The sequence below is a fragment of the Thermobia domestica genome, chromosome 10 (assembly GCF_964235325.1).
Source record: "Thermobia domestica chromosome 10, izTheDome1.hap1.1, whole genome shotgun sequence".
In the NCBI taxonomy this organism is placed as follows: Eukaryota; Metazoa; Arthropoda; class Insecta; order Zygentoma; family Lepismatidae; genus Thermobia; species Thermobia domestica.
Window position 1 is genome coordinate 246,189,586 of NC_137463.1, and position 13,711 is coordinate 246,203,296.

At 33.6% G+C, this 13,711-nt stretch overlaps 1 protein-coding gene across 4 annotated transcripts in view; it reads left to right on the top strand.

The window, feature by feature from the left end:
• Window positions 1–13,711, top strand: part of Tsp26A (Tetraspanin 26A) — a 212,443-nt gene that overhangs the window by 150,041 nt on the left and 48,691 nt on the right. For all 4 annotated transcript variants that reach the window (XM_081729453.1, XM_081729455.1, XM_081729454.1 and 1 more), the window contains exons 5-7: window positions 3,734–3,832; window positions 5,700–5,828; window positions 8,945–8,995. In XM_081729453.1, coding sequence (XP_081585579.1) covers window positions 3,734–3,832; window positions 5,700–5,828; window positions 8,945–8,995 — 279 coding nt within the window. The remainder of the gene's footprint in view (window positions 1–3,733; window positions 3,833–5,699; window positions 5,829–8,944; window positions 8,996–13,711) is intronic.

Genomic DNA, 13,711 nt, shown 5'->3' on the forward strand with positions numbered 1-13,711 from the left:
AATCATACTACAGTAAGCTAGTTTCTCCTTGTGTGTTGATAAGTGCACCTGTGTTCATTTCGAGTCCTTTTTTGTACTATACGATGGATGAACCAAGCACTAGTTCAGGCATTCGCGATCGGCCTTTATCTGTTCGGCAAACGAAAATAAGTGAAGAAATGATTGCGGAACTTATTTTTGATTCAGACTCCGATGCTTATGAACTTGAGAGTGAGTTAGAGCAGGAAAAAAGTGATGCTTACAGTTCGGAGGAAGAAGATGTTATGCTGCCTGCTGAAAAAAAAAGAAAAGTTGACGGGACTTCGCGCTCTTCGTGGGCGGACGTTATCGAAATGACTAACAAGCCAACGTTTCGTGGTCATTCAGGTATCACCCCATCCACCAATTGGTCCCCAGAAATGTCTCCTGTCGATGCCTTGTCTCTCTTTATTGGCGATGATGTATTCAAGCTAATTGTTGTTGAAACAAACAGATATGCGCAACAACAAATAGCTCAACGAGAGAAGGAAGGTCCACTGAAAAAAAAATCAGTTTTCAGAAAATGGAAACCTGTCACTATCAAAGATGTGAAACTCTTCGTCTCGGTTCTGGTACACATGTGTTTGGTAAAGAAACCTACCCTTTATGATTATTGGAGTACAACTCCCGTGTTGCAAACAACTTTCACGAAATCAATAGGCATGTCGAGAGATAAATTTCTACAAATTTTTACGATGTTGCATCTAAACAACAACGAAACACAAATACCAAAAAAACAGGCAGGATACGATCCTTTACATAAAATCAGACCACTATTTGACATTTTGCAAAAATCTTTCAAAACCACGTATGCTCCCGAGGAGTTCCTCACGGTCGACGAGGCTATTTGTGGGTTTCGTGGACGTGTAAGTTTTCGGGTATATATGAAAGGAAAACCTCAAAAGTATGGAATTAAAATATTTGAACTTACAGAAGCCAAAAGCGGTTACGTTTGTAACTTAGAAGTATACACGGGTGCTCAAACTAGTGATGCGGAATACAATAAAGCAATAAATGTCGTTGATAGACTTTGCGAAAATGTAAAAAATCAATGGCACACTGTGTACATGGACAGATGGTTCTCTAGTCCAGTTTTGTTTGACAAGATGTGGGGGGATGGTATCAAGTGTGTAGGGACTGTCATGGCAAACAGAAAGGAGCTGCCAAAGGATGCCTTATCACAGAAACTGAAAAAAGGGGAACTTGTTGCGAGCCAAAGAGACCATCTTCTTGCCCTAAAGTGGAAAGATGTGCGAGATGTATACATGCTTACGAGTGCTCACAATCTTGAATTTGTTGAGAAAAAGACTGCAAAAGGGAAACACGAGAAATTGATACCTTCTGTTGTCTCTGATTACAACAATTATAAAATCGGTGTAGACAAATCGGACCAACTTCTCGCGTACTACTCTATGCGGCGCAAGTCTGTCAAATGGTGGAAGAAACTATTTTTTCATTTGTTTGATTTGTGTCTAGTGAATTCTTTTATCCTCTACAAAAAGGCCACGGGTAAACAAATAAGCCTGCGACAGTTTCTTGTCCAAGTTACAGACGGACTGATTGCTTCAGTGGGAATAGAAATTGTTGAGCCTCGTCTACCAACCACGGCAGGAAGACTTCTTGCAAGAGATCACTTTCCCTTCCCCAACTGCTCAAATTTGCCCGGAATAAAAGCCCAGAAAAAACGCCAAAGAAAATGCAAAGTTTGTTATGACCATGGGAAATATCGCGTTGGTAAACCAATAAACAAATACACAACCTACTACTGCCCTGAGTGTAATGTTGCCCTTTGTGTTGGAAAGTGCTTTCAGCTATATCATACACGCGAAAAATATTGGGACTTCTAGGTCACAACTGTGTGAGTACATATGGATGTGGAAGTGCATATATTATTATGAAGATCAAGAGGAGTGTGCATAGTATTATAAGTGACTATAGATATAGTTTTTCTTGTGTAGTTTTCTGTAGTTTTTCATTACAGTTTTTCTTTTTGTTTACTTTTCAAAAAGAATAAATCCGCAAAAATAATATTTATCCTGAAAAGTAGGCTAACCAAACAGTACTAGATAAAATCATCAGTTTTCAAATATCACTACATTTGTCTATTATTGCCAAGCGTTGCAAGTTTCAAAGGAAACAAGTCATAATGTGTTCGAAAGTGCTTTCAACTATATCGTACACGCGAAAAATTTGAGTTCTAATGTACTATTGTGGATTATAGTGTATGTGACAATGTAAATATTATTATGGGGATGGAGAGGTGAATGCATAGTACTATGGGTAAGTTTAGATAGTTTCTTGTAGAGATTCCTGTAGTTTTCGCTAATATTTTGTGTTTTTTGTGTACTTTTACTATTCTTCAAAGGCAAAAAATAGAGTCTATCCTTAAAGGTAGGCAACTCAAAAACTATACAAGATAACTCCATCATTTTATAAATATGATTAAATCTATCCATTGTTACCAAGTGTTGCAAGTTTCAAAGAAAACAAGTGATAAATAACGGAGATATTAATTTTTTTGATACCTTTATTTCATGCCGTTATCCACGCTTTAACATTTAAATTTCCCGCCGTTGCGTAAGTGTTAACTAAGTAAATCACCAAAATAAAAATTTCCAACTTTACAGTGGTTTTATGGGGAACTGAAAAATCTTTCCCATGTTATTTAAAAGGGACAACTTTTGCACCCCAAAATGTGTAGGCACTTCCGGCAGGATTAGAATGATAAAATTTGGCATAATTGTAGTTTTCAAGAACTAACCAGTAGGAAAATTGCCAAAAGTAAATATTTTTAGTTTTTAAGGGGTCTAAAGGGGAGATTAAGAAATTCCTATGTTATTTAAGTGGACGTTTTCTTGGGATACAAAATCTTATCTTGTAGATAGTTGAAATAAGAAAAGAAACTTAAAATTCGGTAGAATTGTGAGTTTAAGAGATGCGAGGCCGTAGGCCGAGCAAACGCGGGAGTCTGGGACGGAGTCTCCAACTAGCCGAAGGCTAGTCTACCCTTATATGTCGGCAAGTCTTGTCATGCTGAATACATTTCCCTAGGCCAGTATTCTTATTATGTCAAAAGATTCCTCCTCAAAATTTCAGTTGCTACATCATTCATATGTATTGATCAATTTCAGAAATAAATACCATAACGTGACAGGTGTTCATTAGATTTTAATTACATATTGGTTTCCGAAACCTCACACGCCTTATTTAACATCGTAAAATATTTGGTGATTTTCTTGTTCGTCCTTGAGACTTCAGCAATTCTTCGTTTATGTGTAGAAGCAGTCATTCACATGGCGATAATAACTGGTATTTCTAAGTTTATTGACAGTTAAAATTGTGCACTTAAAACGTTTGCTAAAAACTTACACAAAGGTACCTACAGATTTAGATTAATGCAAAATTGTATTAATACTTTGTAACAATGTTAATGTACTACCTAATTTCAGTTCTAGGACGTACATATGAGTAGGATAAAACTTAAAAAAATAAAATAAAATAAAATAAAGGTCTTACATAATGTCTGAATCGAAGTCATGATTACAATTTCTTTAATAAAATTTTTCTGATTAAGGCTGAACAGAAGTAGTTGGCTTGCCTTAACGGTAAGATCCTAATGAGATTAGATGACTTCTTAAAACTCGAAGTTGAAGAAAAAAATGTCAACCTTGATTTATCTTATATGATGTTACATATTCCACGTTTCGTTTTTCAGATAAAATCTCAAGCAACTGGAGGTTTCCAAGCATTTATAGTTCATTATAGGGAGGATCCAGATCAACAGAATTTGATAGACTGGATTCAAGAAGATTGGGTAAGATCTCATTATTAGATGAATAACATCGTTTGTCATTATGTGTTTATGTATGCTGATATTTGGATTTTATAAGATACATTTATAATGTGAATTAGTTTGTGAGACAAACATTCGGTAAAAAAAAATAGTGTCATGTAGACGCACAAGGAAAGGAATCCATTTGTGGAATTTTACCCTAATACTTCTACAGGAGGTATGCAAGAACTTGATAGCATAATTATGCACCAAATAGCAGATTTATTTATTTTTAATCTTTCAGTCACTTGAAGTCTTCAAATTAAAAAAAAAGAAAATCATCACGAGCAGGCTCAGTGGTTGCAAGTTACTAATGTAAATTTGGAATTTTTGACTAAGAATATACTAGAGTCTTTCTGTTTCAAGTGTGACCTCTGAAAATATATGAAACATACTTCGACCTTACCCGTGTTGCCCTCTTACGGAGGAAACCATCCCTTTGCTTCGGGGAAAGAAGTAAATGAATTCGGCTGTGTTGCCAATTTGTTATTGAGTCGTTTGGTCTTGATGAGTGAAGATTGTAGGCTACTTAGGATAGCTAACAGGACAATGTACAACGAAGCCTGTCAATGTGGCAATCCTGTCCACATTCAACTATTGAAAAAAACTCAATCAAAGCAACTTGTTCGTCTTTCGAGGAAGATACGGGAAAACACACATCGACAGCAGCACTAGTAAGGGCACACTTGATATAGAAAGTCGCTAGCATTTTTAAGTTTAAATGTTAATTATTTCGACAAATACCTTAAAATATACTATGATATTATGAATTCTGATTATGAGTTATTTATGAATATTGTGATCAGAATTAATTTTTAAAGTAATTAATTAATTAATTATTTAATTTAAAGCAAGTAATTGGCCATTTCATATTATAATAATTTTTCCTCACCGAAAATAGTAAAATACGAAATTTATATAGTCCAACTCTCCTATATTGATTTGTAACTTACAACGTTTCTTGTGAGTGTTGTAGTAGGTAGTTAAAGAAGAACTTCCCATATTGCATTAGGTTACTCCTATATTGTAACTACATATAAATATCCTCATATATAGCTAAATCAGTTATATAACTATACTGCAAACAAATCATTATCAAAATATATCACTACACATATGAAGGGTAAGAGGATAAAAGAAGGAATGTCACAAAAGTGCATTTTCGAGAAAACTGCGTTTTAATATTGAAAACCGCGTAAAAAAGAATAGGGTTAGTCAAATTTTTTTGCCTTTTTCACATCGACGTTTCTACATCTATGCATGCATGTTATATACAGTCAAATAGTACCAAGAATCACCAACAAATAGGACAAAGGACCCCATGAAGCACACACATGGACATTCCTTGTTTTTTCCCCTTACACTATACTTTAATACCAGATACGATATCTACAGAAAATGACGTCAGTATGAACATATACATAACTAGGCAATATAAACAAATGCTTAATATGATCCTACAAAAACATATAAACGAACATAATAATCCACATTCTTTCCTCTTTTAATCATAATTAACCACATTGCCATAAATCGGTACTTCTTAACGCAATTACGTCCTAATATATCCTATCAAAAAGAAATGGTCTATCTAATCTGTTTTTGCATTTGTTAGATACTTGAAAATTTAACGTAAGCTACTGTAATCTTCTCCTACTGGAAATGTTCAATATACTAAGTTAAATTTTCTGTATTTTGTACAGCCTAATGAGTCCAATTAAAATAGTATGTTAATTTGTATGTTAACAGTAATATGTGTATGATACTAGTTGTTTAAATTGTGTCAGTTCATATTATTTTTAAATATATTCTTTGTAGATTTAATAATGTTTTGTTTTCTATATTTCAGCTTCAATGCTGTGGGATCGAGGGGCCAAAAGATTGGGATAAGAACAATTATTTTAATTGTTCTTCTAGAGAAGTTGGTAGTAGGGAGGCGTGTGGTGTTCCTTTCTCGTGTTGTAAGAGAAAGCCAAACGTACGTACATTCTGCCTAAATATTTTTTGTTTGTTTTTGAGTTGTGTATGTTGAATAAGGTAGAAGTTTTATGACAATGTCGTGGAACCGTAGCATGCAAATTACAAAGATTATGGTATGTCAGATGCAAAATTGAGCTAAGTGAGTTTTTCCCAGCCACCTTACGGCAAATGCTGGATGTAGTCCAATGCGTTGGTCTATCAGTTCACAAATCATTGATTCGATAAAATTGCCCTTAAATACGTTTTCTCCGATTTTGAGACTTAGCCAAACCGATTTTTCGCACCATAAAACTGAAATAAATACGGAAATATGTTAGAATATTAAGAGAATCACGTACATTTTGTAATAAAACAAAACACACATGTTGTTGTCGAAAAGAAGCCTAAATTTTCGTTTTTCTCAAATATTTTCAAAGATTTTAAATTGCTGATAATCGGATTTATTACACACTTATTGCATATAAAACTAAACATTTTTCTCTGTAAGCAATCAAACACTACTCTAATATATTGCTTGCTTGCCTATGAATAAATGTGGTAGTTCAAGTTTCAATAAATCAACAAATTTGTGGGCCACTTTTCGTCAAGGGTCTTTATTCGTAAGTTTGTTATCAGTGTCTACCATCTATTTACGATGTTGATCCATTCTACAGAAAGCGATTGTGTGGTCCCTTTATGTTCCAGTAAATGGCATAAAGAACTTACGTGTTCGGAGAGACTTGAGAAATTTCTGGGATGAAGAAAAAATTCGTGTTTCCGGTGTTTAGATTATCTTGTCGTCTTCTAGGTTGAAGAGTGAATGGAAGCTTCATTCTTCGTTATCGCAAACTCGCATTTATTGGTAGAACGACTTCTTGTCAGAAGTCAACTGGCAGTTGTCATTCAAAGGCCTCCTCCTCCTCACTTGGTTGACGAAGGATCCAATGCGAACTGATCTTGGATAATTAATAGCCATTAACCGTATGTGCCTTGTGATTCCTATTCTGCTGATCAGTTTACTTGGTTCATTTCTGGAACCAATTACTCCTGTTGCTATCATTGGCCTGGCACTTAATTGAAAACCGTTGACTCGCAAAGATTTTTACATGTTATTCACCTTAGAAATGGTTTGTGTACGTAATCATCGATAGATTTTGGTATTACATTTTCCTGGGTGAATAACATGTAAAAATTCTTCAGAAGCCAGTGTGCTTCAATTAAGTGTCTGGTTGATGATAGCAACAGGAGTGGTTGCTGAAATTACCCCAGTAAACTAATCATGACAATGGGAATCTCATGGCACGTAAAACGGTTATTGGACAATTTGAGTTTCCTTCCTTCCTTCTTCTTCTTCTTTTTTTTTTCTTTCTTTGTTTATAACCAGGAAGTGAATACGAATTATATTTTCTACTGTTGTCAAAAATGAAACTATTCAGACCGTAGCAAATCTTAAGTTGATCGCCCGACAGTAAAACTCACGAACCAACTTTCGAAAAGTAGTGTCAGCAAGAGCATTCTTTAACTGAAGACGAATAACTCACGTATCGTGAGGCGGGTGAGATTTTAGTTGCAAGATTTCATTACTATTTCAGAACACTGATGCTAATAAAATAATTTTAAAATAATAAATTTTCGAAAAGTAATATCTGGAGCACACTTCGCGTTGTGTTAACTTTAGAATACGTACAACCAAGACTTTATCATGACGTATTACTTGTCCACAGTGGTTTTAGGACAATGTCAGAAAGAACCATCCTTCACAAATGACTTTGGAAAGTGTGTGTGTGGTAGGGGGGAGTCCGGTGGCTCAGTGGCAGAGCATTTATTCTGGCTTTGCCTCGTTCGATCCCAGGCAAAATAAGCTGGTGGTGGACAACATCGTGTCCATGGGTTTTTTCGGGGTACTCCCGTTTCCTCCCACCTTTCATTCCACCAATTCTTCCATCATCATTCACTTGCCTTAATCACCCGACACCTTTAGCCTAAAGGGCATATTCGTGGATGTTAAACTGAAAGATTTCATTTTCATTTTGTAGGAAAGTTGTTGAGAGTATTTGTTAATAACAGTACTTTTTCAATAAAATTAACCCTTTAGCGCGCAGCTTTGCATATATGCAAAGTTTACTTTGAAATTGCATTGGACCATGTAGTTTCTAGTTCGGACATAGAAAAGCAGCTTTACGTATCAGCTAAGATGCCCTTTCACTAAAGAAGTTCTGAATTTCTCGCTAGATGTCATAGTAAGCCAGCGTTGGACTCCTTGTCTTACTTGTTGCATGCGGAGTTACGCCATATTGTCATTTTTGAGTTTTCTTTGCTCGTTTAGGTGGACAGCTTTAAACTGTTGACTTTTTCTGCGTTAGACAGAAGTGTAATGAGTGCAAAAGTGCAAGTACGCTGACATTCGTCGCGTTTTGTTGGTTTTATCTGGTTTTAGTGGACTTTGCAGATGTCAACGCGCAACTTTGCGTAGACCCTATATGCAAACACCATAAAATATCACATAGACCCCATATTATTTTCATTTTTTTTAAATAGCTTTTTCCCCACACCAAAACCACTCCAGATTTAAAAAAATCAGTCTGATCGGAAGAATGGTGTGTTAAAGGGTTAATTACGATTTTCGTGTGTATTTCGTAAATTAAAGCATTCCGTGCAATAAGAGAGAACTCAGCACCTGATAGTTTTAAAAAATAGTAACATAAATATTAATAGTAATAATAACTAATTGCCGAGGTGAATCTAGAAGGTAAAAACTGGGGAGACAATCAGAACCCAGACTATGATAGATACAAGTTTACTATAAACTTCCAAAAATATATAAATAATAGCTTCAATTATTTTTGCCACTCGTAAAACTGGGGGGAGCCTAGCCTTCCTCGGCCCCGGCTAGATCCGCCTCTGATTGATAGAGCAAGGTTTCTTTGATTTTGCTGCATAAATAAGTTTAAAATGGACTTTTTCCAAAACAAGGATTTGTTGAATTTGCTCTTACTATTTGGAACGCCTCATAGTCAAGACAATGCATTAAAATTAATGTATAATCTAAGATGTAACAATATTTAGCCTGCTATAACTTTATATTTTTTTATATAAATTAATCTACAGTAAATTTTATTTATTTATTTATTTCAGGAAATAATAAAGAACAAACAATGTGGATATGATGTTAGAAAACAGGATTATGTGAGTATTGTTTAATGATGCATGGAATTTTTTCTTATTCACACTGAACGAAACAGTTAATTGAAAGGTTTCTAAATACTATTTTTAGTAAGAATTAAATATTTTATTGTTCAAAAGTTCCTTTTTTTAAAATATAATAGTAATGGGATTGGGTGGCATTTAGATTTTTTTTTTTTTTTTTTTTTTTTTTTTTTTTTTTTTTTTGAGCGCAACCCAGCTTTGAAGGGATATAAATATATATTAAATTGTGTTTCCGTTTGAAAAATTTGAACAAAATGTGTTGATACATTATTGTCCTGTAATAAGTTAAAAGTATTTTGTTCTAATAGCAGTAAAAAATTAATATAAATGATCGAAATTAAATTTGGTTTAGGGATATTTTTTTAAAGGAATATTTTTTTGACCTTTCAAGATCTATAAATATGAAAATTATTCATGATTTTTACTTTTCTGGATTTCGTATAGCTGGGTTTTAAAATTGCGACAATGTGGTAAGTGCCCAATGGCCGTATAGAAAAATATTTCCACATTTTTGTAAAGGAGCACTATATTTGTATAAGGGTTTTTAAAACGTATATATACAAAGCAGTGATTAGTTCTAAAAGTATTTTAATTGTGACTTTTAAGACGTTATTAAATGTTCTTAGATCAGTCGAATGTTTGATATGCAGAAGTAATCGGCGTATATGATGCATTAAATCTTCAAGAAATAAATTGAATCAGTCCGTGATCAAGGTTATTTCAAATTTCAGTAGCTATACTAGGAAAACTCGAGAATAGTTCCTTCAGTTAGTGGTTATGACTAATTCTCTTGCCTTTTCTTGTATAGATTAAAGAACATAACTGAAATAAATTCTAAATCCAAGAGTAAGGGCTTTTTAAGATAGTAATAAAAACTCAAATAATGATAATTCTTGTTTGCTTGATTACTTTGAATTTAGTTACTAAATAGTAATTAGTTTTTTACTTATTAAATATGCGAAAAGTTGCTTATGTTCTTGCGTTTAACGAGTGTTACATCAGAAATCGTTTCCCATTTGCTTCTAAAGTATGATTCTTAATACGTATACATTCTTGATATACAGTGTATAAAGTTTATATGAAGTTGGCTGTAATTTCCTTAGTTTTTCCTTGCAGCTATAGCTATTGATAATTCTTAGCTTTTTCGCAAAGCAAATTGCATTTTGACAGAAACGTCTTGTGTTTGTTCTGTGTTAACACGTGAACTTAATATCTTTATATATATATATATATATATATATATATATATATATATATATATTCATATAAAAAAATAAAAAAGATGCAAAGATAGCTTAATTGAAGAGGAAGGTCAATATAGGAAAATGATTTGTCTTTTCGTCATATATCTGTAAATCTTAACAATCGACTGTTCTACAAACTGTAGTTGATTAGAGATCTCATTGTATGTTCAGTGAGATTACAGGGTTTAACCTGAAGTTATCAAGTTAGCGATATAGAAACGTCGTCACAGTCGTTATCGTGACGTTATGAGAGAAAACTCTAGTAGGTTAGACCCTGATAATATCACATTGTTTTAATTTATGATGATATCTGTTTAGATGTATGTGAGTTTGTTTATTTATGTCTTAATATTTCACTAACAATAGTCTTACTAATTTGCATGTCTTAGTTCGTATGTTCATATTAATGAAGGTTGTGACTAACATTGTACTTGAATGTTGTACAGATATTTTGCGTGATATCAGATTAATTTTCCATGAGTTAAAGAAACTGCTCTTAACAGATGAATCATAAAATTCTGTACAATATTCTATAAATATGTTACATTAAATGTATACATATGTATGATATTTGGTTGATAATATTGGAATCATCAATGCATTGCCGGTCTTACATTTTTGTATCCAATTGTGATCAATAAATTTCATCGCAACGATATAGGATCATATGAAAGAGGCTATGTATGCTTTGGCAAAATCCTTTCACTAAAGGTGCAAAATATTCTAATAAATACAGGATGTTCTCAAATTTTTTGTTTGATTCTCAATATAACCTTCGAGTTCAAGACTAGTTTGCAGGTTGAATACTCCAAAAATTCGGAAGTGTCCAAATATATGGCGATGCGACACGGCACGTGTCTTCGTTTCTAGTAGTTTAAGTGATTAGTAAATGCAATTTTGATAATATACTTTTAATTTTAGATATTCCCAGGAAGCAAGGTTTAAGAGATAAAACTCTATGTACACAATACAAATTTCATAACTGGTAAAACAAAAAGTGTTTGTGCAGTCAGATCACATAGTAGTAGTATAATGGTGTGTCAGTAATTTCATTTTTATGTTATAACTTCAAAAGATCTCCATTGAATTCTGTCCTTAGCCAACTGGATTCAGTTTCTACTTTGTATTCCTATTTCTGCGAGATCCATCTTAATATTGTCCTCCCATCTGTGTCTAGATCTTCCTAATTAACGTTTTCCGATTGGATTACGGGTCAGAACTTGAAGATCGTTCCTACTTCTTCCACTCTGGCTACTTCTCACCTGAGCCTTCTAGACTTAATGACCTAACAATGTTTGGTAAACGATATTAAATCATGCAGTTCCTCGTTACGAACTTTCCACCATTCTCCATTCCCGTTCCTTTTAGGTCCTAATATTCGCCTCACGATTTTATTCTTAGATACTTTCAGTCTACGTTCTTCTCTCAAAGTAAGCGACCATGTTTCGCAACCATGCAGCACAACAGATATAATTATCGTTTTATATTTTCAAGCTTCATAATCGTTGACAGAATTCGCGACGACAGAACTTTTGAACTGAATAATACAAATTTCCTGCTTTCAGTCGACATTTAATTTCTTCGAGGATATGGTTTTGGCCTATTAACATTAATCCTAAATATTTGAAAGTATCTACTTTGTCGAAAGCATTATTTGATATTTCGACGCATCCATAATTTGCACTATTACGATCCCGGCGAATCCAAGTATAATTTTCTCTGCCTTTACTTCTAAACTCATGTCGCTTGAAGCGTTTAATAAGACCTCTGCATTTCTTTCTATTGTTGTCCTGTCATCTCCTATTATATTTACATCATCAGCATACGCCATAACCTGGTGAATACCATTCAGCTGTAGGCCCTGGTTGCTATCTTTGATTTTCCTTATAGCATACTCCAAAACAAAGTTGAATAATAATGACAACACTTTACTTCCTTGTTTCGGGCTATTTTCGATATGAAGGCTCGTGTCACAAGAATTTTGTTACCGTACTTTACTTTGGGATTCATTTAAACACATCTTAATTAATCTAACTAGCTTTTTCGACATTTCAAATTCCATTTCTTTTCGAGTATTTGTCGAATGGTAAATATTTAGTCGATAGTTGATCGATTTCGTCTAAATCCGCACTGATTTCCAATAATTTCATCTATGTATGGAAGCAATTTTGTTAATAGAATGTTTGAGAGTATTTTATAGTATATTGACAGAAGAGAAATACCTCGATAATTATTATTATCAGTTTTATTTCCTTTCTTGTAAATTGGAACAGTGATTGATTCTTTCCATTCTTGTGGCAGTTTCTCCATGTTCCAGATAAGGAGAATAAATTTGTGTATCTTATTCCAGTTTTTCCCCTCATGCTAAGATTAACTCAGCCGGAATTTCGTCTACAGCTGGAGATTTGTGTTTCTTTAATTTCTTTATATCGATTTCTATAGCAACTCTTTACAGAAACTAGTAAATAAATTCTTTTATAATGAAATAATAAATAAAAATTTCGAGGAATTTATGGTAGTCAGGCCAACCGTAGGTTAATCAATGTTACAACTTGTACATCAGTTTTTGTTACACTTACTATGATTCCCCAAACAGTGAAAAATATGTCTTAGTGTTGGGGTATGCGTCCTTCCATATGTGCGGAGAGGCGTAACGAAGTCACTCGGGGAGCTTTCTTTTAGTATAAGGATAATATATCGTCTCCCGATGATTTGTCAAAGCATTTTATTTCTTTTGTATGAATTTATTTACCAATAAATAAATAAATAATAATAATAAAATGTTAATGCATTGATGAAATCTAATATGTATCAGTTTTAATGAAGTACTATATATGACCTTTTTCTTAAGTTAATAGTAAATTGTGTAGTGACGATTTGCATGTAAATGCTTGCCTAAAGTAATAAATAGTATGTATTTTGCATAATAATAGTAACTAATTTAATAAGTATGTAATTAATAAGTAACCAATTTAATCGTTAAATTACAAATAAACTAAATAATACTGCTAAGATAATCTAATATACTATTGTCTGATTCACCAGCGTTGTTTGAAAGATATATAGTTTATGAAAGTACTAACATTTTCTTGTTAAAAAATGCGGCAGGTATAAATAATTCCTATCGTCATTTGCTTTAACATTTCTTGAGAATACGCGAATCATTTCTGTTTATACGAGGGTAATCAAAAATTATGCGCAATGTAGCTATGAATTTCTTACATTGTTAATACTGTGATCTGTCCTCGTTTATTTTATTGTTGTACTGTTGTGGTCATTCTATGAAAGTTTGATCCTAATTCCTCCTTTTGTCTTCCTTTTGTTGCAGATAGATCATGGCCGCTCCATTAGAAGTTTGCACCAAAGAGGAACAGCGAGCACTGACCCGGTTCTTGTGGTCGGAAGGTGTATCAGAGGCCGCAATTCATCAAAGTCTTTCGACACAATACGG